The sequence below is a fragment of the Malaclemys terrapin genome, chromosome 16, assembly GCF_027887155.1.
Source record: "Malaclemys terrapin pileata isolate rMalTer1 chromosome 16, rMalTer1.hap1, whole genome shotgun sequence".
Classification (NCBI taxonomy): domain Eukaryota; kingdom Metazoa; phylum Chordata; order Testudines; family Emydidae; genus Malaclemys; species Malaclemys terrapin.
This window is the reverse complement of record NC_071520.1, coordinates 998,638-1,024,502: the sequence shown is the minus strand read 5'-3', so window position 1 is coordinate 1,024,502 and position 25,865 is coordinate 998,638. Positions and strand designations below refer to the sequence as shown.

General features: G+C 45.9%; 2 protein-coding genes across 12 annotated transcripts in view; one reads left to right on the top strand and one right to left on the bottom strand.

Moving 5' to 3' along the window:
* Positions 1-2,767: 2,767 nt before the first annotated feature.
* On the bottom strand, positions 2,768-23,194 carry SF3A1 (splicing factor 3a subunit 1). The gene is made up of 16 exons (XM_054006915.1): positions 23,038-23,194; positions 18,036-18,148; positions 17,398-17,602; positions 16,225-16,482; positions 15,691-15,765; positions 13,879-14,029; positions 13,117-13,310; positions 10,864-10,981; positions 10,557-10,742; positions 9,866-9,987; positions 9,461-9,703; positions 8,430-8,640; positions 7,531-7,682; positions 6,526-6,627; positions 6,228-6,299; positions 2,768-3,555 (listed from the first exon to the last, which is right to left on the bottom strand). The coding sequence occupies exons 1-16, from the start codon at positions 23,098-23,100 to the stop codon at positions 3,454-3,456; spliced, it is 2,367 nt and encodes a 788-aa protein (XP_053862890.1). The 5' UTR covers positions 23,101-23,194; the 3' UTR covers positions 2,768-3,453.
* A 72-nt stretch (positions 23,195-23,266) lies between these two features.
* The window catches only part of CCDC157 (coiled-coil domain containing 157), a 28,738-nt gene continuing 26,139 nt past the window's right edge, over positions 23,267-25,865 (top strand). For 5 of the 11 annotated variants that reach the window (XR_008442549.1, XM_054006925.1, XM_054006924.1 and 2 more), the window contains exons 1-2: positions 23,739-23,819; positions 24,976-25,284. Coding sequence is in view for 10 of the 11 variants with exons in the window: in XM_054006925.1 (XP_053862900.1) it covers positions 25,037-25,284 (248 nt within the window). In the remaining variant the exon portion in view is untranslated. The other 6 variants (XM_054006919.1, XM_054006921.1, XM_054006916.1 and 3 more) reach the window with 5 other exon arrangements.

Sequence of the window (25,865 nt, the reverse complement as noted above, 5' to 3'; positions counted from 1 at the left end):
CCAGTGACAGACAGGTGATCCCATTACCAAAGCTCTGAGCCAGCCATGTATTTCTACTGACCACAGATTAGAGACAATGCCCATTGGAATGATATAAAACTAGTGCATTAAACAAACTCCTTTGGTCGCCACCAAGATCTGAGGATAGCACTAGAAAGATTGAATTTCCTGTAGGAGAGATGTATCACCATCCGCTTCCTATGTCTCAGCTGTAAGTTAGGGAGACATCCAAGGATCCTGATGCCATGAGGACAAGTATGAGAGTGAAGTCAGTTTGAGTGGTTTCTGATGCCAAAAGATAAATACAAACCCATAGATTCCAAGGCCAGAAGGGACCATTGTGATCACCTCATCAGACCTCCTGTATAACCCAGGCCATAGAACTTCCCCAGAACAATTCCTAGAGCAGATCTTTTAGAACAAAATCCAGTCAATTTAAAGATTACCAATGAAGGAGAATCCACCATGACACTTGAAACAAAAATTTAACAAGGGGCAATTACTCTGTTAAAAATGTACACCTTATTTCCAATCTGAATGTATCTAGCTTAAACTTCTGGCCATTGGATCATGCTATATCTTTTTCTCAACAGCCTTAGTTTTCTTGTGCTGTCCTTTACATTACAATTGAAGGACAAGATATAAGATTTTAACAAAAGTTGCATTTTTAAATCATATGCAATGTTTCAATTTTTTTCCCACTTAAGAATGCACGTACCATGGTCTCTAGGTGAATGTATCAACAATGGTAGAACAGATCTTTCTAACACTGAGCCAATGACGATTGAGAATGGATGTTTGTACAAAGCCTAGAACAAGAGGGTCCTAGTGCATGACTGGGCTTGTAGACATTACAATAATACAAATAAAACTGCTCATTGCCCCAGCTAAACCTGTTGGGCCACCTCATCACTGTTTCCTCAAGAGCAGTCTCTGAAAAATAGTCCCTACAACATACTTTGAAGGTCAGCAAACTCGGGCTGTGCCCAACCAAGTTCCAGTATCATAGGCCTTCCACTACAAACACTGCTCCAGGCATAAACACTGGGGAGGTCAATTTCAGTGCTAGAGTACTTCTCAACAGCTGGGATGGAGCATGCAAGGAGAGGGGGTCACCAAGATGGAAGCCATAAAAGGCTTTCTAGATCAAAGCCAACACTTTGAAGTGCACCTAGAAAAGAATCAGAAGCCAGGGAAGTCTAAAGCACCCAGGTCTCTCACTCCCTGCATAAGAGTGAGGAGGCAGCCATGTTCTGCACTAATTGGAGGTTTCCCAGTGGTATAGGGTAGTCCCAGAGAGCACACATTGAAATAATCCAGCATGGCAGTAACCAGAAAGTTTAGATCACTCATGGAAAGGTCCCCAGCCAACAGGCGTGGGTGCAATCTCCTTGCCAGGTGTAGATGGAGTAAAGCACTTCTGTTTCCAGACTAGCCAAGGACCCTGCAAGAACCCTAGGCATGATCAGTCCCCAGAAATTCAGTGGGATTTAGAGGTGGTCAGGCCATCAGATGGCAAATACCATTAAGGAAAGACAGGAGCTTCTTCATTCCTCTGCCCAGATACTCCCAGCCTACTGTGTTAGTCACAGCTTCACAATGACATAATTCCCACCAGACCGTAATTCTCTCCCCCCCACCAGCTGAAAATGGGTTTTATAGATGTGACTCTCCAAATCTGTAATGAATAAGGCTGTACAAGGTTGTAGGAGATTAAAAACCCCAGAGAGTGAGCCAAATTCTTACAGCTGTTACACCAGTGTCTGTTGGTTGATTCTGGGGTAAACCCCACCCCCTGGTTATGCAAGTTGTTTTAGCACCCAAATCTAGGCCCATCAGACCTGACCTAATGCTCTCTTCCTGAGTATGCCACCCCTGCAGCTCTGTGACCTAGGGTACTGCTCTCTGCTTTCCCCAAACACCGAAGATCTGAGACACCCATAATTGGTTACTGACCAGGCACCGAACTACGATCTTTTTGTTTTGCCTTTTTAAAAAGGCAGTCAGAACTATATTCCTCCCGGATAGAAGCATGAACCACCTCCATCCATAGTGAGCCCACCACCACCTTCCCCCCGGCTTTCAGCAGCCCTGAGCACAGGTCCCTCTCCTACGGCATAGGTCACATTGGTCTAGTGCATCCAGCTCACTACCGTGCTGCTCTACTTTCTCAGCCACACATGACCAGCTGAAGAGCGATTGGCCACCAGTAACTGCTGGCTTCCATGGGCCTGGAGTGCTGCCAGCCACCTGTTGGGCTCTGGCCATGCCCATTTTCTACAACAATATAATCTGCTCTTGTCCACCCCTTTGTGGGCTGGGAGTATGGAGGATGTCATAGGTTGTCCTTGACCCGATGTAATGGGCATGAAAAGACAAGTCTCTTTTCTCATGCTGCCACCTCTAAGAAATGAAGAGCTATTTTCTTTCATATAAAAATAAGACTTAGAGGATATGGCTAGTTTTGTTTTTCTTAAGATGTCTGAGCAATAGATACAGATGATTTTAAAAAGCTCAGAATTTACTATTGAACAATGAAGATCTCCTGAAGCACCAGACAACAACTGACTGAAGGATCCAATGACACAGACAGATATGCCCTCCTGGAAGTACACAGGTGGCTCAAATATGGTCTTTTCAACATAGAGCTTAAAGTGCTTGCATATAGTTAGCCCCAAAGTCTTTTGAGCCATGTGCAGGAGTGCTACAGAGTTGGGTAGGTCTCAATATACAGGACATCCACAACTAAAAAATGAAGAGTCACTACTGAGATTCCCCACTGAGATTAGAATTTTATTAAAACAAGTCACATACTGTACAGTATGATCAGAAACAATCTTAGAGCCTCTCTTTATCAAAACCAGCAGCAAAGTACAGTTATTCCAAAGAAGGATAAAATCCAAAAACAATCACTGCAGGAGATTCTTACATGTACATTTCACAGAGAAGGAGCAAGGGGTTTATTATACTAAATAAAGGAGTTCTCAATTACAAAAAAGATTAAGTGAAACGGCTAACATTTTAGTCAGGCAGGTGATATTCCCTGTGTCATAACAAACCGGGCTGCAAAATGAAGATGGATTTTTAATGTCCAATCTGGACAAGATCTCAACTGAAATGCTGCCACTGCTGCTGTAGGGAATTAAATGAAAATAGTGATAATTAAGAACAGCATTCTAGCAAAGTGTCACAAGAGCTGTGAAATTACATGCAAAGTCACAACGTTTACATGGCTTTGTCTGGGTGATACGAATTCTCTCCAGCCCTGTAACGGTCTGATTTTTGGATACAGGACTAAGGACTAAAATACAGTCAATAGCTCCAAAGTGGGGATTAGTAAAGTATCACAGGTTGATGTTTCATCTTGTCACAGTGTCCCCAGAAGCTGCAGGATTCTAGTTGTTGGGTTCACACAAATGGCAGAGCATCCGACAGTTGTAGGCACCCTGACTCCTACTTCTTTCTGCCTCCTCTTTCTTTGAGTGCCAAGTGAATCACAGAACCACTTATCATGTTGTAGTAAGCCAGAGAGTTGGAGTCCTTGATGAAAATGCCCTGCAAGAAACAACAGGAGGTCTCAGTGCTCCCTCCAGAAAGATTCAACAATCTGGGCAATCAGGAAGTTCACTACTAAACTAGGAGGGACCCAGGGTGGTTCGGTGTACAGAGGAGGGACCCCAGTCTCCCAGAGAGAAAGATGATGTGGAGGAGCTGGGTAATAAGAGTTAGGCTTCAGTGCTGTCACAGTATTTACACATTGCAGCCAGAGTGCAGAGACAAGTGTTTACTCTTTTTCAGGATGAAGTTTAACAGACTTAGGTTTTGCCCAAAAGTGAATTCTTTGAAAGATTAGAACAGAAATATCACCTGTTTTTTAAGAAGCTAGATATTGTGTGAGAGAGAGAATACATATCTGTCATTATAAAAGAAAGGCGTTTTTGTTTTATTTCCCCCTCTTTTTTAAATAGCTTTACAGCCTGGGCAGGAAAGGCTGAAATTTGGCAGGGATATGTTCCTTTTGGTGTTCTAGCAAAAGTCACTCTAGAGTTGGCTGGGTTACGATGGCTTTAAAATCCTACTGCATGCATGATTGTACTTTGTAGTAGCAGTGCTTTTTTTCCCTCTCTTTCTTTCCTTTTTTTTTTTTTAAACTTCTCAATATTTTGATGTTCTGCACATACATGTGCAGGAGTTGTGGAATTTTCATGGGCAAATCCTGTAAATCAACATGTATATGGTCTTTGGAGTAAAGATTAGAAAGCAGAGGGAGACAGTCTCATTCAGTGCACACAAGAATACACTCAAAGCAGCAGGGCTCTGAAGAAGCTACTTCAGTGGTACAGTGTTCAACCCCAATACACACAGAGGGCTCAAATCAGCTTAGTTACACCAGTGTAAATTCACTGGAAGCCCATTGGCTTCAACAGATTTATACTGCAGTGGTGACAAGATAAGAGCGAATCCACAGAATCGCTCTCATTCACTGTCTGCCATCCAGCCTGTGCACTGAATGGGGAAGGGCCTCTGCACAAACTGTGTGTGATGTAATTAAAGACTGCCCTGTACTGCATGCACACAAGAGGCAGAGTGAGGCAGCTCTCAGGGCCTTAAAAAGAAGAACAGGAGTACTTGTGGCACCTTAGAGACTAACAAATTTATTAGAGCATAAGCTTTCGTGGACTACAGCCCACTTCTTCGGATGCATATAGAATGGAACATATATTGAGGAGATATATATACACACATACAGAGAGCATAGACAGGTGGGAGTTGTCTTACCAACTCTGAGAGGCCAATTAATTAAGAGAAAAAAAACTTTTGAAGTGATAATCAAGCTAGCCCAGTACAGACAGTTTGATAAGAAGTGTGAGAGTACTTACAAGGGGAGATAGAGTCAATGTTTGTAATGGCTCAGCCATTCCCAGTCCTTATTCAAACCGGAGTTGATTGTGTCTAGTTTGCATATCAATTCTAGCTCTGCAGTCTCTCATTGTCTACAGCCAAGCTCTAAGATATAACCGCATTTGCTCCAATCCCTCGGATAGAGACAAGCACCTACAAGATCTCTATCAAGCATTCTTAAAACTACAATACCCACCTGCTGAAGTGAAAAAACAGATTGATAGAGCCAGACGAGTACCCAGAAGTCACCTCCTACAAGACAGGCCCAACAAAGAAAATAACAGAACACCACTAGCTGTCACCTTCAGCCCCCAACTAAAACCTCTCCAGCGCAGCATCAGAGATCTACAACCTATCCTGAAAGATGATCCTTTACTCTCACAGATCTTGGGAGACAGACCTGTCCTTGCTTACAGACAACCCCCCCAACCTAAAGCAAATACTCACCAGCAACCACACATCACTGAACAAAACCACTAACCCAGGAACCTATCCTTGTAACAAACCCCGATGCCAACTCTGTCCACATATCTATTCAAGTGACATCATCATAGGACCTAATCACATCAGCCATACCATCAGGGGCTCGTTCACCTGCACATCTACCAATGTGATATATGCCATCATGTGCCAGCAATGCCCCTCTGCCATGTACATTGGCCAAACCGGACAGTCTCTACGCAAAAGAATTAATGGACACAAATCTGACATCAGGAATCAAAATACTCAAAAACCAGTGGGAGAACACTTTAACCTGTCTGGTCATTCAGTGACAGACCTGCGGGTGGCTATATTACAACAGAAAAACTTCAAAAACAGACTCCAAAGAGAGACTGCAGAGCTAGAATTGATATGCAAACTAGACACAATCAACTCCGGTTTGAATAAGGACTGGGAATGGCTGAGCCATTACAAACATTGACTATCTCCCCTTGTAAGTACTCTCACACTTCTTATCAAACTGTCTGTACTGGGCTAGCTTGATTATCACTTCAAAAGTTTTTTTTCTCTTAATTAATTGGCCTCTCAGAGTTGGTAAGACAACTCCCACCTGTTTATGCTCTCTGTATGTGTGTATATATATCTCCTCAATATATGTTCCATTCTATATGCATCCGAAGAAGTGGGCTGTAGTCCACGAAAGCTTATGCTCTAATAAATTTGTTAGTCTCTAAGGTGCCACAAGTACTCCTGTTCTTCTTTTTGCGGATACAGACTAACACGGCTGTTACTCTCAGGGCCTTGTAATTTTTTTTTACTGTACGGAAAAAGTGCAGGTAAGTGGCAAGGCAGCATTTGAAGGGTTAACACTGTCACATACTCACCTCATACTGCAGCTTCTGTTTCCCTGCTGGCATCCCTGTGGCCTCGTGGATCTTAACCTTTATAACAGAGACCTAAAAACAAGCACAGAGAGCTCAGTCCCTCCAGCGCCCAGGGCAGTGCAGGACACGGCACAAGTGGCCAGCTCCACCCACTTCCGTCCCCCATGAACTGTACACAGTTGCAATCTGGGGAGAGTCCAGAGTTTACAGCCTCAGCCAGGCAGTTTAGATGCTGTCCTGCCAGCAATCACACAGCAATGGAATAGCAGGAGTTAAGGCAGGTTAACAAGTCACGTACCTGATCGGAGAGTGGAAGGGTGAACACCAGCACCTGGCCATTCAGTTTCCATTCAGTCTTGTCCTGCATGTTGGGAACCTGAACTTTAACTGTGACTGGACCCTAGGAAAAGAATTAAATGTAGTTACACACACAGATGGTCCTTAATGCAGACAGACAGATGTGGGCTCAAGAGGCAACCACTTTGCTGTTCCTTTGGGTGCCGCCAACTTGCACCTTTCAATTCCCTGTTACTAGGGAGTCAACATTAATGTGTTTTATTTGCTTCATTACTCTTACTTGCCAAGTCATTTTGTCAAAAGTCAGTTAAGAGTTCTGGCTGCCCCCCCTCACCCCCCCAATTAGTCCTTATTAACTTCTGGCTGTTCATTAGGTGGTTTGACTCTAGTGATATGGGGAACACTACCAAGATCCTTCTACAATCAGCATTAACTGTACTGTATGCATGCATACAGCACTTACCACAAAGGGCCCCTATTGTGCTGTACAAGTACAGGACAGTAATATTCACTACCCTGAAGAATTTACAACTCAGTTTCAGAGAAGATGCAGTGAGTGACAGACATGGGGAAGGAATTATAAGTCAGTTTAATATCCAAGTCACCCTTGATCTGGGGACACTTCCTTGTAGGGAAATGGACACATTTTAACAGATCTTTACCATGTGTGTGTTAACTGGAGAACTACTAAAAGCTACTCTGCATACTTTGACTTTCCCATGCTGCCCTCCTCTCCAAGAGAGGAAGTCTTAAGTTTGTGTATACAGTCATAACTCAATTGCTCTAGGGAGAGTGACAGGAAGGAGCTACTTCAGAGATGCAGAGTCAATTTCTCATGGGGCACTTGGGCCTGCCAGCTGCCCTCCTGAATGTCCGTCCATTGATTCAGGTACCATTTTAGAGGAGATGGCCTCTTTCAGGGAGAGACTGAATACTCCAGTGTGGTCAGGAGTTCCCAGCACTGCACAACAAGCTGTTGGACTGTGATGCTACTCAAATTATATACCTTGTTCCTGCGCAGGAACTCCTCCTCTGGCATCAGGCTGTCCTCACTTTTCGGTTTCTTAGACACAGGTTCATCCTCCATGGGTGGTGGGGGGTGAGGAGGCATTGGTGCTGGGGCAGGGACTGGAGCCACAGGAGGGGCTGGGACAAATGCTGAAATAGGAGGAGAAAAACAGCTACATATACACCTACACATGACATTCAACAACAGTTCCCTTAACATGTTTCTGCAGTAGGCTGGCACAGACCCTAAAGGAAACACCACTAGACAAGGAGGAAATAACATATGATGCTACTAAAGGCCTTCCCATGTGGGGAAAAGATGGGGGGGAGCCAATAAATGGCACGTGATATTTTTGTGGCTCATGTGGTCCCAGTCAGCGCACACATCTCAATGTAGTTGTTTGAAAGGTACTCTGGTATGTTATTACAGTAATTAGAGTGTTGTAGCTGTGTCAGTCCAAGGATATTCAAGAGAGAAGGTGGGTAAGAGAATATCTTGTATTGGACCAACTTCAGTTGGTGAGAGAGACGAGCTTATACAGAGCTCTTTTTTTGGTCTGACCTAAAGAAAAGCTCTGTGTAAGCTTGACAGCTCGTCTCTCTCACCAACAGAAGTTGGCCCAATACAAGATATTACCTCCCCCACCTTGCTTTCAGTAAGAGGCAGTTACAGCAGCCATTATTTACTCAGCAATAGCTCAGCCACAGGGTTGGAAGTTAGAACTGATTTTAATGACAAGAAATGTGAGCCAGGCCCTTAGGTCTTTCTGACTCATTCAGAAAGCACCATAGAGCTTTAATTTTCACTGGGATGGCCCACCAGAGAGGGAAAGGAGGGATAGTCATATAAGCATCTTCCAGGAGCAATTACGTTGAAAAATGATTCAACTCACTGACCTGTTGGTACTATCATGGGAGGCGGGCGAGGAGCCATCATGGGGGGACCAGATGGCGGCATCGGGACAACATTGATGCGCGGGGCATGTATTATTGGTGGCATGGGGGCTGCGATGACAGAGCCTGGGGGTATACGGACCACAGAAGTCATAGGGGGACGAGGCATGACAGGAACTGCAGAAACAACAGTGGTGCGAACAGGAGGCGGCATCTAGAAAGAAGACATTTATTACCAGGTGCAGCTCCAGGGGATTCAGTCTCTTATACTGTTCACAAGGGCTGATCAACAGCTGCCAAGGGTCACATTCTGAATATTTTGGCTGGTCATATTTAGGAATATAAGCTTAGGTGGTTGGGGGTATGTGTACTTCTAGTTGCTACTGCCGTTCTTCCAAATTCCCAGGAAGTTTGGGATTGGGTGTAAAAGCCTCAGTAGTAGCAAAAGTCAGTAGTTACTTTCCCCCCCATCCTCAGGAGCCACATTGCACAGCCATAAAACAAGAGTAGCCTCAGAGACAGAAGCTCTTTGAACAGAGCCACATGAGCAGAATGCTGTCGACCTCAAACATTAGAACAACCTCAGTGGGGCTGACCGAGTGAGCTGCACACTGTTATTACCATTTCTCGTGCCTACGCCTCTGCCTAGGATTGCTACTTTCACTTCGCACCTTGGCTTTCACCCTTTAATCTCGTTCACCTTCCTGTCTCTCTGAGCGCTTCCACAGCTCACATTTCCTTCCTCTCTGATTTGTCACGGTCTGAATTTCTCTCCTCTCTAGTTCATCATCATCTCTTTACAATACCTCAGCTGCTGGAAAACTCTTTCATAACGTATTTTCCATTTCTAATATATTTTAAACTTACTTCTAGGATCAATGTTATCATTTACAGCTAATTTGGCAAAGTGATCTCTTAATTTGCTAATCCCATTTCCAAGCAGCACCCTACCATGACCCATTTCAGCAGCAGTAAAACCTATTTCCAATTCAGCATCAAAGCAGCTGTTTGTCCTTGGCAATAAGAATGCTTACTGACGGAGGGCGTGGCACAGATGTGATTGGAGGAGCATTAGATGGGGGATTCGATGCTGCGGAGGGAGGTAGTGGCTGGGGCATCTCATTGGGCTTGCTGGGACCAATCTTCTCCTTGCTGTCATCTTCTGGCACCAGCCCCTTGGCCTTATGGATAGCCTCAATTTGCTCTTGCAGGGTGATATTGGCCTGAGCAGCCTGCTGTGTGCGGGCCATGCTGCCAGAGTGGCCATCCCAGGTCACCTGGAAAAAGATAATCAGAAGAACATAGACTGTCAAAACTCTGATCAGATTAGCAGATAAGTGAGGGCTGCTGTTTCACAGCAAGAACAAGGCCCTGGAGACTCCCATTCCTACAGGTTAAGGACAGCAGATGGCGAGGTTACAGTAGGATTTGCACCGCACCTTTTCCTCTGGTTTCTGGATCTCCTCTTCTCCAATCTTTTTACCGATAGCAGTCTCTTCCACACCAAAGATATCGGTACGACGCTCAGCCAGCTGTTTCAAGCTGCTCTCAATATCCAAACCTGCAGACAGGCAGAGACAGGAAAAAAGATGTTAGACATTTTCTCTCATATGACAAAACAGAACAAGATGACTCAGAGTCCTGCTTAATTCTCTAATCCAGTGGTTCTCAACCTATTTACCACTGTGGATCTCATATGCAGCTCTGTGTGTGTTATGTGGGCCGCATCCACACAATATATATACTGCCTGTATGGCCCAGAGAATGTCACATGGGCCGCATTTGTGTGTTTATGGGCTGCAAGCGGACCACAGCTGCGGTTGAGAACCACTGCTCTAATCCCTTGTTTCACAGAATATTTTTGGTACCAATGGGTCCAATACCACTGTTACTAAAGAATGAACTTCAGTTAATATGGTGGGTGCAGAACAATGTTTACAGGAAAGCTTCAGTGTTCTTGATGGCTACCAGAATATGTATACTAAATGAGCACAGTACACAAATCAGCATTTCAAGATATGTCGAAGTCCCCATTGATACAGATTAGTTTGACATGATTAAATTAGATTTAAACTATACACTGCGTTTTTAAATGAGTATCTCTTGGAGCCTTGTGAGAGGCAGACTAACCTGGGGCATAGACCTCGTCATCACTCTGTTTCTCACGGATAGACCGATCCCGCTGCTCCAGCCAGCGGGGATCCAGAAGGCCGATTCGCATGTGTTCTTGCATTTTACTTGCAGGTATCTTCTCTCCAGTGATGGGAGACACAAGATATTCATCTGGGGCTGGGGCCGGTGGTAATGGCTTGGAGGCTGAAGGAACAAAACCACATTGTTAAAAATGCCTAACTTGACTGCACATCTTAGAAGCAAAGTCTTGTGTGACTATTCAGTAAGAAATTAAATTGCTCATTGTCACCAAACTCTAGTTTACCTTTGGGATCATAGTCTTTCCGCACAATGACCTGATCTGGAGTTGGAGGAAGAGGTGGTGGCATCGGGGTCTCTGGAGGAGGTGGAACTTTCTGATTCTCATCTTCGTCATCTGAGCCCTTACATTAAAACAATGCTTACAAGTTATTAACAGCAGATCAAATATCTTAGAACACAGAATATGCAGCAACAGCACTGAAAGTCATAAAGGGCAAAAAAAAAAATCTATGCATCGAGTGAACAGGGCTTATGCAGTCACTCCACGACTGAAACAATCTTGGCTCTAGAGTACAGATTACAGAGGTGAAAAAGGCTTTCTTCTTTGCATACCTAAGCATCTCATTTTTCATTTGTTGACAGTTTCTCCATGGGAAACCTCAAGCCACTTGAAATATCTTTATTAGCAGGTTGTATCATGGGACCCCACCTCATTCCAAAAAATGGAAGTGTCAGAACACCACACTTAGGGTTACCATACGTCTGGATTTTCCCGGACACGTCCGGCTTTTTGGTGCTCAAATCCCCATCCGGGGGGAATTGCCAAAAAAACGAACATGTCCGGGAAAATGCCGGCATCCCTGCCCCAGTCCCCTGCTTACCTGAGCGGCTCCGGCCGCGAGCTGCAGGCGGATTTCCCGCTGCGGTGGCAGCTGCTGCTGCTCCCTCCAGACACCTCAGCTCTGTGTAGCTGAAGAGCAGAGCTGCCCGAGCGCTACTGGCTTCACGATTTGCCGGGCAGCCCCCAGCCCTCCAGACCCTGCGCCCCCAGCCGGGCGCTTCCCCTCCCGGGCTCTGGATGCGCTGGGGACGTGCCTGGCCCAGGGCGCAGGGTCTAGAGGCTGTCCAGCAAACCGGGCAGCCCTTTTCGCGTGGCTGGGAGGGAGGAGGAGGGGGAAATGCAGGGTGCTCAGGGGAGGGGGCGGGGTTGGGGAGGGGCCAGGGCAGGGGCAGGGCCCCGTGGAGTGTCCTCTTTTTAAAAACCTTTAATATGGTAACCCTAAACACACTCCAATCAAGCAACTTGCACTATGTATCTACAGAGATTTTTAAAATAGCGGAAAGGGTGCCAGCACTAGTGTTGCTGTAATTTAAAGAGTGGAGAGTCTAATTATTTCCCAAAAAAAGAGGGAACCAGGTACCCCATTTCTCTCTAAAATAACTGCATCTCTCATCTTTAGTTCTGGCACCAGGGGGGCTATGGTTTACCAAAGCTAGGGCCCTACCAAATTCAGGGTCCATTTTGGTCAATTTATGGTCATAGGATTTTTAAAAAATCATAAATTTCATGATTTCAGCTATTTAAATCTGAAATTTCAGTGTTGTAATTGTGTGGGTCTTGACAAAAAGGAGTTGTGGGGTGGGTGGGTCACAAGGTTATTGTAGAGGGGGTTGCAGTACTGCTAACCTTACTTCTGAGCTGCTGCTGGCGCAGCTTTCAGAGCTGGGCAACGGCGGCTGCTGGCCAGGATCCCAGCTCTGAAGGCAGAGTCACCACCAGCAGCAGTGCAGAAGTAAGATGGCATGGTATAGTATTGCCACCCTTACTTCTACACCGCTGCTGGTGAGGCACTGCCTTCAGAGCTGGGTGCCCAGCCAACAGCCACTGCTCTCTGGCTGCCCAGCTCTGATGGCAGTGCAAAAGTAAGAGTGGCAATACTGCGACACCTCTAAAATAATCTTGTGATTCTCTCTGCAGATCCCTTTTGGGTCAGGACCCCCAATTTGAGAAACGCTGATCTCCCCCATGAAATCTGTATAGTATAGGGTAAAAGCACACAAACAACCAGATTTCACGGGGGGAGACCCAATTTCACAGTCCCTGATGCATTTTTCATGACTGTGAATTTGGTAGGGCCCCAACCATAGCCCTTTCTCATCTCTTCTCCTGTAAGGCAGCTAGTTTGACAACAACTAACATCTCAGGGGCCTCTGAATGCGTCAACTGTACAATGAAAAGTGATCTATTTAATAGGACAATCTTTTAGGTTTTCTCTACAGCAACATTCCTGGAATTCTCTCATGGAGTTTGTACTTTGTTAGAGAACATGCAAACACAGCCCTCCTCATTGGTTCAATGGATGAGAAGGGTTTCTGGCCAACAGATTAATGGGCCAAGATTGAGCTCATTTTTAGGGATAACAGTCATTGAACACCAAGAAGCACAGGGACACTATGAAGTGAGAGCTTGCAGAGCCCCATATGCCACATTAAAGTCCTATCAATGAAAGTACCCTTTATCACACCAGCTACTTACCTCATCCATATCCTGCACTTGCGTGTCTTGGTCTAGTTGAGATGGGGTCTCCTCCGTCTTCTCTTGCTTTTCATCTTCTTCATCTGACTCCACCTCCATCTCTACTTCCTCACTTTCACCAAACTTCTCATAGCGCTCCTGGATCAGTATGCGAGCCCCCAGCTCCTCAGGAGTGGTGGGAGGAGGGAAGTTCCCTGCAACAAAGAAAAGCAGCAAACATGAGGGCTTCTTTAGTACTAGTCATTGCTCAAAATGCAGACACAGGTACCAGTCCCCTTTAATGAAACTAACTTGGGGGATGGGGGAAATCAGACTGTTGTATTGATGGGCTCACGGGAGCAAAGGCACATAGAAGGGAAAGGCTAGGGATAAGACTGGTCTGAACACCAACATGAAGATATGTGATGACACAAACTGAAGGCAACAAAGAAAGGGAAGCAGCTACCACAATGGGGTGCTAATGCAGCAACGGAGTTTGGGGGTCTTGGTTTTCAGTGGAACAGTTGATAACACCGGAAGCTGCTAGTCACAAAGAAAGTAGTACCAATTAAGCATCAGTGACATCACTAACTGCAGAAGAAACAGGACCTGAACTCAGCAGATACAAAGTTTTTCATAAAATGGACATCATCTGCTTCTACCTTGCACCCATCTAATATTTTTTACTTACCGCATTTTCCAGCGGCTCTCAAGAGGCATGTATCATCCCCACTAAACACAGAACCTGAGTCACACAGCGGTTATGTCACTTAGTTTTCCTACCTTGCTCATTGGGCTGGAAGTCCACTGTTTCCACAACTACAAAGTCATGCCAATCAATCTGGGCATAAGCAACACGCTCCTTCTCCTTCTCCTCCTCTTCCTTCTTTCGCTCTCGTTCCTGGAACTTGGCCCACTCCACCCTGTAGCACACCTGCACAAGGAGGCATAAAGCACTGAGTCACAGAAGTGGGAAGCATGTCACAGTATACAAAGGAGAACCCATTAGGAACCATAAAACAAGTCACAACCCTCAAAAGTGTTCACCTCTATTCTCCAAAATATGTAAGACCCAACATAATCAGTGCCTCCAGGGTAGCCACAAGGGCAAGCCTTGGAAGTCAGTTAATTCAAAATTTAGAAATTGAGTTTGATCCTGCATCAACCTGGAAAAACTCCCACTGCCTTCAAGGAGTTTGAGCATTGGCCTGCTAAACCCAGGGTTGTGAGTTCAATCCTTGAGGGGGCCATTTAGGGACCTGGGGCAAAAATCTGTCTGGGGATTGGTCCTGCTTTGAGCAGGGGGTTGGACTAGATGACCTCCTGAGGTCCCTTTCAATCCTGATATTCTATGATTCTATGAGTGGTTTGCTTGAGTGTGAGCTGCAGGTTCAGCACTGTGCGGATATCAAACTTTTTCCAAAACACAGATCTCAAATCCTGACAGATTAACACCTGGAACTGTTTGACATACATGCAGTCATGTTCCAAACTGCAAATATAATCTGCTAGAGGAAAACCTTAATTTTTAAAGATCTGAGGTACTGTATATTAAGAAACCTACAAATAGACTTGCCTATGAGTAGCAACTGAGATCTTAGATTGTAAGCTCTTTGGGATGGGAAAATGCTTTATGCAGTAAAGCTTCACCCGGGAGTAATATCTTCATGAATTCTGCACCACTGCACAATGCAGAATTTTGCAGAAATTAATGTTGTGCATGCAGAATTTCCTTCTCCCCCGCCCCCACAGAAATGGGCTGCAGAGATGTTGGACACCAGTGGGGGCAGCTGGACCTGGCAGAGCCCAACTTGCAAATGGAAGACAAGGCTGGGGGAATGGGGAAGGAACTGGAGGATTCCCAGCATGCTCTGAAGGAAGGAGATGGCAGCATGCAGGAAATTTTGTGCAAATCCGGGACCCAGCATCAGACTGTTTCTCCCTCTGGATCTCTAGGCTCTAGGAGGGTAGGGGGTGAGTATCTGGGCCAGCGGGGGGGGGGGGGGGGGGGGGCCCACAGCTGGCCTCTAGGGGGAGGAGGGGTAGAGGTTGTGAGTATCTGGTTCTCTGGGCCGGGGAGGTGGAAATAGAGGGCATAAAAGTGTCTGAGCCAGGGCACCCCCTGGCTGAGCTCTAGGGAGGTGGGGGCGGAGAAAGAGGAACTGGGTTGTCATAGGGGTATCTTTTACTCTTTACTCCTGGGGGAATTTTTGTTGATGTATTGTTACAGACATACTTGCTCACAGGTATTTTGAAATAATTTATCAAAATAATTGAAACTCATGTGATTATATAGTGTTATTTTTACAAATAAAATTTGTAGAATTTTAAAATATTGTGCGCAGAATTTTAATTTTTTTGGTGCAGAATTCCCCACAGGACTAAGATATAAAGCCTGCTACACAAGTGGTTGATCAGATCAGCTTATTTTCCCATGCTTGGAAAACTGTTTGAAATGCCCTGTTCCCACACTTTGTTCTCGTTGTGCTTACACGTGATGTCAATAATTAGAAAGATGCTGAGCTCAAAACCAGAAATAATTCAGAACAAGACTGAAATGCTTCAGTCGTTTTGTGGAAATTAGTCACAAGTTACCTGATCCAGGACTTCTCTAGGGTTTTCAGCCTCCTTCTTGAGTTTGATAAGTAAGCCTTTAGGTGGGATCAAGATCTGAAACACATTATCAGGAGATCACTGATGACTATCATATAAATTGGTTCATAATTAAGGAAGCTGTCCTAATTATCTTGTTTCTACACCAGACAAAAATGAATCTTATGACTGGATCCCCTGAAGCTAAGCTCCATTTCTCCTGTTACCCTATTTTTAGCTATCATCAATACTCAGGTATAGTATTCTCTCACACTGCCATTTCACCTGTTTCCCTTGCTATAAAGGAATAACTTTTATCTGCATTACAGTAGCACTCAGAACATCCAAATCAAGTTTGGGGTCTCAGTGTTAGGCACCATATACGTTTTTCTGACAATGAGCAAAACATTCTCTCCCTGTACACAAAGACAGGCATTTAAAAGAGGACAGCTAGAAGTTTTTCTTTCTTTCTAGACTGGCTATTTCATAATGCTGAAATAATGCTTTCAGAAGAAGAAAGAGAAGCCCAGAAAGTACCTTGGTGTACTGCTCAACCAGTTTGGTGAAGTAGTTAAAAAGGCTATGCTGTGGGCGCAGGAAGTCAAACTGGTAATTCCTCTGCTCTTTCTGCATCAGCTGAGTCAGGAACTGCCGGCCATTCCGAGCTACGAACTGTGCGGTCAGCTTCACCACATCCAAGTCGAAGGCTGAGATTGAGGGAGGATCTGCGATGAACTCAAACTCTGGAGGTGGCTCCTTTGGAACGACTGTCTCCTGGATCACCTGAGCCTGTACCTACAGAGGGGAATTCGGACAGCTCACTAATTTCACCCATGAAAGCCATTATTCACTCCTCCTAAGTAACTGTTTGGGAAGGCCAGTGGCTTTCATTAATTGGAGGGAAAAAATGACTAAAACATAACTGCAAGGAAGGGAAAGGTATTAACATAATATAGTTCATGAGGGAGTCATTTAAATAGGTCCACTGCAAAAAGACGACAAAAGTTTACTCAGACATAAAACATAGCTGGAAGCAGAAATGGGATGTAGCTATAATCTCCTAACAGCCATAACAACAAAACATCTGATCACTAACTGTATAGAGTACACAAAGCAGGTAGGTTCATCGAGTGGCCTCTTGCTAGCTAATGCATACCTGACCTACGTCCCTACTATGTGAGATTATCTCAAAGCATGGAGTACAAAATGTTGCTGAGACGCCAACATAACTGGAGAAAACAGTCTTGGAATAAACTCCTTGGAATTAACAATGCTTACAAGCCCAGCAAAATCTTGCACTGTATGCAGGGTGCTGTCAAGCAATTTACTTCTGGCAGGATATTCCAGATATATACAAGACTAGCGATCACATGAATATCTGATCAGGAACATTCTTAGTCAAACCAGCATTCAATTGTGATCAATACCTGCAGCAAATTACCATTCTTTGAGATACAAGCAGGCTTCTCAGCTTTGTCAAGTTTCAGGGCATATGAACCCTGGGCACCGAGGGGCATACCTATGTGCACCAAAAGGAAGAGGCCTGGGCACTCATAGAATTCAAAGTCTCTCAGTGTTGATTTCCATTGTGAAGACGTGAACACACAGATCAAACCCACAGCTTGTCTGAGCAAGGAGGTTGAAAGACCAAGATCAGAACTGACACCCTACGAGCCAACTCCCAGCTAACAATAGACATGAACAATTTACCTTCTGGGGAAGCTGTTGCTGAGCACTTTGCTGCTGTTGCATGACCTTGGGGATGGCAGCCGAGGGCTCCTGTGCCTTACCCTCTTTGAACTCACTGACTTTGTGCCGGTAGTATGCATGGTAGGGATCGTTGGGATTCAAGAAATTGAACTTGGGGTTATTTATTTCATTCTGACGGATTCGAGCTTCAAACTCTGGGCCATTTCTGAGGCAAAAAAAGTGAGTTGAGAAGAGTCAGCATCAACACGAAAAGTAATGTTGGTGCACCAACTTCCCTCTTCCCTTCTGAGTGATCCACCATAAAAACAATTATACAAACTGCTAAAGCACCCTTAGCAAATTTTACTCACCAGCTTACCTTGAAGGTGTAATTTTTGACAGAGAAGTAGAATCTTGTTTTTGTCTACCATCCTCCTTGTGGCAAAGACAAGTAAGTAGATTTTGCACCTCAACTGGTAAACTTTCATTAGGATTTTGCAAGGCCGCACAAAAACATTCCCCAGCCCCACTAAATGAACAGCAGATTCTGATGCCAATTAACATGGAGATCTGCTCGTTTCTGGATCAGTGCAGTGAGTGGCATTCCCAAGAGGGCTTTAAAATCCCATTAAATGAGAGCCCAATGTATTTTTACTTACCTGGCTACAAAGCTGGCAGTCTTGTCCACAATATTCCTGACTTCTGGAGGAGGGTAAATAATTCCCACAACGGGTTTGGCTGGTGCCGCTTCCTCTTTTGGCTCATCTTCTGGCTGCAGTAAGAACAAATGAGAGGTTTTTTACAGTCTTACCATATTTTCACCTCATTTAACCAGAACAATAGTCCTGCCATCCAACACATAGCGGTTACATGGAGATAAGATGATGAGGTATGGAAGCATCTCTCTTCACTGTAGAATTTGCAATCAGCATGTCAGGATATTAAATTATAGCAAACAAGACCCAAGCTGGTGATAACAGAAAGGGAGATTTTCATCATCTGTTAATCAGGTTCTGAGACAAAGCACAGCAATCTGGATCAACAGGTTTCCCTTTGCTGTTGGAGCTTGGGAGACAGAGACGAATCAGCCGTGTCAAGTAGTAGTCCAAGCCACTGGACTGTGATTCAGGAGATTGGGTTCTATTCCCAGCTCTATATTGGCCTGCTGGGCGACCTTGGGCAAATCACCTCAACTCCCGATGCCGCAGTTTCTCCATTTATAAAATAGGATAATGATACTTACCTCCTTTGAAAGCACATTGCCATCTGCCAATGGAAAGCTCTATAGAACAGCAAGGTATTATTAAAAGCCTGAAAGGATCAAATGCTAGATTGTCAAATGCTTTGCTGAACAAACTCAGGTTACTGATAAAGTGATTTTTCCTTTTTGCTCCTACTCATTGAACAATCTGAACCATTAGGCTCTAAGTAACAGCATCAACTGGTTCCCCTGCTCTTTACCAAGCAACAATACTGAGCACCAACCTGCCTAGGACATCTGCTGCAGAGGATAACACATCAAGGGAACAGCGACTCAAGACGTATATGAAAGGCCACCAGGTGGCAGCCTTAAACAATCCTCACTGAAGCGAGAAGTCCCAACATCATATACAGAATACAGGACTTTGACCATCTAGCTAGGGCAGATCTGGAAGCTTTGAAACTTTTTTGGAGACACTTTCAGGTCCCAAATAAGGAGCTAAAATCTGATGAATTCCATGTAAATGAGACTTAAGAGTTTTGACCCTCTCCAAACTGTGCCAAAAGTCCTTCTGTAAGAAAGCTTGTAAGTCAATTTCCTGACTGAGATGAAAAAAAGACCTTAACTTGAGCACCACCCCTGGAACTCTTCCTGAGAGCTGCTTTAACCTTGTTGAAGACCAGAAGCAGTCATTTACTGGAGTGGACAGACCTCTCTCCAATATGCCTGAACAAAGGGAAAATTGCCATAGAAAAGCTGTTTTGGAAAAATGAAGTGTAGAGGGAGAGTGGTCAGACTCAAAAGGGAGGAACAAGGAGACTTAAAAATATGAGTACTCTAGACTACAGAGGGACTGCAGGGTGAAAATGGTTTCAGATGGATAGAGCCTAAATAGAACATATGATACAGGAATAAGACTCTCATATAAACCTTCTCTTTCCTTCCTGTTGCCCTGAGAACAAGAATTTGACCGTAGAATGCTCAAGCCAACAACCCAAAATGCAACTCTAACTCAATCTTACAGGTCTTTCAAGGAAATGAGCCCCATGTTCAGAGAAATGTATGTGTCCAAACAGCACTGAGAGAGCTGCCCACAGCCTATAAAGGGTGTGAAGAAAACTGGATGTCTACTAGACACTAGTCATCCCAGGGACAAAACCTGGTAATCCTGTATCACAACGGATGTGCCACTTAGTCTCCAAAATGCTAAGGAAAGGTGGAGGGAGAGAAAGAATTCTGAGGCAGAAGGAATGGGGGCAACTAGACAGATGATTTTAAGCTCCTGGTTAGGAGCAGGAAGTTGGAACATAAAGTCTCGCAAAGTCACATTGGAGTGGTGAGTTTAACAAGTATTCCATCTTCTCTTTTTAATCTTCTGAAGGATCCCTGAGATGAGGGAAAGGGCAGAAATCCATATTTCAAGCTCCCTGCCCATCTCATACAGACAGCATCCACTGCATGCGCCCATGGCTTCTTGAACCTGCTAAACAATTTGGTAACTTTCTAATTTATTTGAGTGTCAAAAGAATCTACTTCTGGCATCCCCCAGTCTTGAAGACCTGTGGCCTTGAAAGTCATCTTTGTGTGTTCTTGACTGGGCAACCTTCCTTTCTGCTATGCTAATGACAGCTTCCAGGTGACAAATATATCAAGAAGGAGCTCGAGAACTTTCTTCCATGTTTGTCACAAATTCCAGGTTAGAAAAGGAACCAAATGACCTGGGCCACTGCATCTCAACTGGATGCATTGTAGGGAATTACTTGGATTTTGCTTTTGCTGCTACTTTTACGGTCTTTGTGAGTAATCTTAGTGCTAAGGTATTGAGCCTTGCTGTAACAGGATGTAACAGACCCTTCTGCCTTGAAGGAGAGAGGATTCCAAGCCTTGGACTTCTTCATTTGGATTAAAAGAAAAGCAAGAGAGGCCATCGCAACTGCATCACCATGAGCCTTTCACTGAAAGAATTCTGGCTCATACACAAATGCAGCATTTTTTGCTTGCCTAGCTGATTGACTGCCTCATAAGGAGTTGCAGGTGTCTGTTGGGAGCTTAGACACAAGATGAATTTAACAACGTGGGGACCAGTTGTCTGTAGAGGGAGTGCAAATGGGCAGGCAGGGAAAAACATTCTTAAGAGCAACCAATCAATGTTTTCCAAAATCGACCAAAGTGAAACTCCTTAGTCCACACTGTCAACTGTGCAGGAGCAGAAAGCACCAAACAGAATTTTACCAACCTAGAAAAATAAAACCTTTACAATGAGAATTAAGCTTAAGTAATTTGAGCCAAAAAGATTTTTTTTTTCCAGAACTGTAAGCACCAGAATGAATTTCTCTCTCCCTTCAGTCAACCATAAGGCACTGCGATGTTTGCAGATCCTCTCTTCTGAATATCAAATCATTCTACACTGTGTGCAGCCATATCTAGTTGCCACAAGCTAAGCAAAGAGAGGACAGATCAGTACTTGGATAGGAGATTCTGTAGGTGATATTCTCCCTCTTCCTCCAGTACAGAGCCAACATCCCAAGCAATTATAAGCTTTTCATAAATCCTGATTTCCTGTCAAATTCCAATTTGGATACTAATTCTGTTCCCCGTTCCTCCTTCAATTTCCAGTGGATAAACGATTCTTCTTTACATTCTGTCCTGAACTAGCATCAAGTAGGGTTGCAGTGAGCTGTTCAACAGCTTCCGCCTTCAGGGGTTACATTTTAGTGGTGGGTGAAGCAATTCCCTATTTAGTTTGCCAAGCACTGAGAGAAACCTTGAGATAACTCACTTTACACAATGCTGAAATGCAGCCAGTTCGAAGGTAGTAATAATAATAGCTACCTCATATAATGGTTTTCATGAGTAGATCTCAAAGCACTTTACAAAGGAGGTTGGTATCATTACCCCCTTTTTACAAACAGAGAAACTGAGGCATAGGGCAGGGAAGTGACTTGCTCAAGGTCACCCAGCAAGCCAGGAATAGAATCCAAGTCTCCTGACCCAGTGCTGTAGACTCGAGGCCACAATGCCTCTCTAGAAGAATACAGTAGCTTTTTAACAGAGCACAGCAAAGCTAGACAAAAGTTTAAGACAAGAAATAAGGAAGATGATGTGCACTAAAACGCCACAAAGAACTTGGGGAGCTGGGACATCGAGACAAAAATGGCAGTGATCCAGGACACAGGACTCAAGCAAAGGGAGCCCGGGAGCTTTTAATACCCACAAGTGAGGCAGTGCCTGAGTTTTATTCATGCCCTGCCCCAGGAGCACAGCACCCCCTAGGTTTCTTTGTTGAGAGAGAAATTAGCACCCCCCCCCCCCCCCCAGAGTCTTGCAACACTCCCTGCAGCACACCTCAGCACAGCTCCCCCTAGCAGAGCACTGGAACAAAAAACTTAATTGGCTTCATCTCTGACCTAATAAATTTATGTAGTTGATGGTATGCTGAGACTGCCTATACTGGCATATAGCCAAAATGCAACTGCTAACAGTAAATATCTCCAGTAGCTGGAAATGGGACACTAGATGGGGAGGGCTCTGACTACTACAGAGAATTCTTTCCCAGGTGTCTGGCTGGTGGGTCTTGTCCACATGCTCAGGGTCTCTCAGAGGTCCCAAATGAGTGGGGTGCTTCCCCGGGGGGGGGGGGGGGCACGGGGGAACATTGGAGGAGTGTGTGTGGCAGGGCAAGCCCAGCCCCCATGGGTGGAAGGAAGGGACTGCCACCCCGCCCCAAGCCAGGGCTGAAGCTGGGAGCAGAGTTGCACCCGGCCCCCACCGCAGCCCAGCTGGGGCGCTGCTCCTGCCTTGGTCCCTGGGTATGGCTTCGGCCCAAGATCCACCCCCAGCTATGGCCCCGTTACACCATCCCTGCAGGGGGTGGGGACAACCATCAAAAGCCTGGGCACCACTGGTCTGATTACCATATTTGGGGTTGTGAAGGAATTTCCTCCCAGGTCAGATTGGCAGTGATCCTGAGGGTTTTCTCACCTCCCTCCACAGCATGGGGCACAGACCTCTTGCAGGTTTAAACTAGTGTAAACGGCGAATTCTCTGTAACTTGACATCTTTAAACCATAATTTGAGGCCTTCAATAACTCAGCCAGAGGTCTATTACAGGAGCGAGTGGTCAAGGTGCTGTGGCCTGCAATGTGCAGGAGATCAGACTCCTTCTGACCTTAAAGTCTGTGAGTTGGCACTGACCGCAGCCCCGCGTGGGGGTTTCCCTGGCGGAGGGAGAGGGGCCAGGCCCTGCGTAGCCTGACAGCCTACTCGGATCACAGACCTCTGGTGCCCAAGGAAACTACGTCTCCCAGCATGCACCGCGCCGCTTTGCCTGTTGGGGGCTGCCTGCTCGGGACCCGGGGGAGCCCGGCTCCGCAATGGTGACCCGGGCCGGCTGTGGTGCGCGGGGCTTCCCGCCTCGCCGGGCCCCGGCCCGCCAGACCCGCCTCCGGACAGCCCAGTACCTGTTTGCCTTCTTGGGGCGCTGGCTGCGCGGGCGGCAGCACCTGGACCGGACCGGCCGGCATGGTGCCTCCTCAGCGGCCCGCTGGAGTCTCTGCTTGACCCGGGGCGGCAAGAACCGAACAGCACAGAGTGACCGACTCCGCCGCGCACAAAATGGCAGCGACTCTTCCCCCCCCCCCGGGCTGCGCGCGCAGCACGGTCGGGCTCGCCTACGTCAAAAACACAGGCCAGGCGAGGAAGCGGGTTGTGGCGGCTGCGCGCGTAGCCCAGTTGGAATGTTCTACTCTGGGGACGGAGAGAGGTGCCCGCAGTCCAGGGATACCAGCCGCGGTTGGTACAGTCGTAAAGCATGCGCGCACAACTCCTCGGGCTCGTGTCACTGGGATTGTTCAGTGTATTTCATAGGGAGCGAGGGCGGCAAACTCGGAATGTTCCATTGAGGGAACTGGGAGGTACTCTCGTGACGTTTTATTGTGGGGGAAGGAGCAGGAAGCGCTCCTAACATTCTATTGGGCAGATGGTTCACTTCGCAAAGAGGAGGGCCAGGGCCTGTGCGATTGCCATGGTAACGGGAAGCGCAGGGCAGGCGGTAACGGAGGCACCGAGGCTGCGGGTTCGCTCCGAGCCGGCGGACGGCGGCCGCTCGGCAGGTGGTAGGGTGACCAGACAGCAAATGTGAAAAATCGGGACGGGGGAGGGGGGTAATAGGAGCCTATATAAGAAAAAGATCCCAAAATCAGGACTGTCCCTATAAAATCGAGACATCTGGTCATCCTAGCAGGTGGGTACCCCATCCCCGGACCGTCCCGGGGCCCCGTGTCCATGGGGTCCCGTCTCCCGGGCCCCGTGTCCATGGGGTCCCCATCCAAGCCCTCTGCCAGGCTTGGGGCATCGGGTGTTTGTCCTTGTCTAGCGTCGTGTAGCTAAGGATCTCGGCGTGTCTTGTGAGCGTTACACGAGCTGCACAGCACCTCTAGCGAGAGGGACGTAGTGAGCGAGGCCTTCCGAGCTACGACTGCGGGTTCCATCTCTTTTTCTCTCTGGCTGTGTGACTGGCTCGGAATCTCAGCTCCCCTTGTCATAATACCGTCCTCTGGTATCTCCCGGCGGGCTGGGCTTAAGTCTGTCATGTTTTTAGAGCACCTTGAGATCCTTGGTTGGAAATGGCTAGAGGCAGGCAAAGTGGAAAAGGCACTGTCAATGCTAGTTGTTGCATGTATCACACACACACCTTACTTGTGTACACGTGTGAAGTGTAATACTTGTCTCTGACATATGTATGCATGCAACTGCTGTTTACTGGATGGAATCAGAACTCCTCACCTGTGTGTGATGCCTGGCACCTTTCTCTCTCCTGTTCTCTGCCTCTGGTAGGTTAGGCTCCTGAGGACTGAAATACTTTTTTCCACCTAGAGTCTTTCGGCTCAATAGAGGGGTAACTGGGTGAACTTTAATAGTTCTCAAAAAGAACAGGCGTACTTGTGGCACCTTAGAGACTAACAAATTTATTAGAGCATAAGCTTTCGTGGACTACAGCCCATTTCTTCGGATGCATATAGCTCTGAGATTCTAGAGGTCAGACTAGGTTTAATGGTCCCTTCTGTCCTTAAACTCTATGGGACTAGTATCATAGGCTCTATACAACTAACACAACTAAAGGGGATTCTGTGATTTGGAACAACAGGAAATGAGTTTTATTCCCATTGTTGTGAAGTTCCAGTGGCACAGCATGCAGTATAATACAGCTGTGAAGTCTTAGGACTTGTTACAATGCTGTACACGGGGCCATAACTTTTAAGCCCTAGCAGAAGTGACAGCCCTTTATCCCATAGTCATGAAGAGCTGAGATGTACAGTAATGAGTCTGACCTGCCTTGATTTTCTTTCCCTAGGGGATCTGCTAGTTAATTTGATGTTCAGTGTTGTTGTCTGCTGCAGATCTATCCATCCTGCCAATGAGGGGCCTTTTCCTATTTGTGGCCTAAAGTCAGCTGACAGAATGGCATACCTGCTGGGCAATCCAAACTGTATGGAGAGCTTGAGGAAGGACATCACCGATCTACAAGGAGCCATCATTGATGTCTTTTCCCGGGCTGGGGCAGTGCGTTATCCCTCCTGGAAGTTTCCCAATAAAGTGTCCTGTGATCTGGATCTGGTGGCTTTGCTGGAGCATTATGACTATGTGGAGAATGACCCTGAATTTACCCAGCATTCCCATGTAATGCTCCTCGAACTGGTGATTGACAGGTGAGAGGATGAATACATCTCAGATCTGTTAAAAGGTTGATCAATGGACATCCCCAATTCCTTTCAGAAATGCCTGTTGGGAAAACACTACATGCATACAGACAACATATCTGTGTTCAGGTCTTTAGAATCACATGCATCTGGAAAACACGGACGATGTTTCTGTATGCAGCCACTTATCGATGGCTGAGCAGCTGTATTTCTTCTTTGAGAAATGTCTCTGCAGATTCCTACTGATAGGATATCTGCCCCTGGCACCATGAGCATAGATCTGCAGGTGCAGTATATTCAAAGAACTTGAACGGCTTTTAGCTATCTAGCAGCATTTCCCTGAAATTCTCTTCTTGGGCGGGAGGAGGGGGTTGGTAGCAACATATTTTAAGGTTGCCTGACATTTCCCATTTTAAGAGCCAGTTTTTAGTTTCAAAGAGTCCTGTGGCACCTTATAGACTAACAGACGTATTGGAGCATAACAGACGTATTGGATGCATGACGAAGTGGGTATTCACCCACGAAAGCTTATGCTCCAATACATCTGTTCGTCTGTAAGGTGCCACAGGACTCTTTGTTGCTTTTTACAG

Excerpts from the sequence above, each read along its gene's own strand:
- SF3A1 (XM_054006915.1), bottom strand. The coding sequence starts at position 23,100 with ATGCCGGCCGGTCCGGTCCAGGTGCTGCCGCCCGCGCAGCCAGCGCCC. Across the intron at positions 17,603-18,035 it reads ACTGCCAGCTTTGTAGCCAG|AAATGGCCCAGAGTTTGAAG; the intron begins GTAAGTAAAAAT and ends TTTTTGCCTCAG. Across the intron at positions 13,311-13,878 it reads CTTCCAGCCCAATGAGCAAG|GGAACTTCCCTCCTCCCACC; the intron begins GTAGGAAAACTA and ends TCTTTGTTGCAG.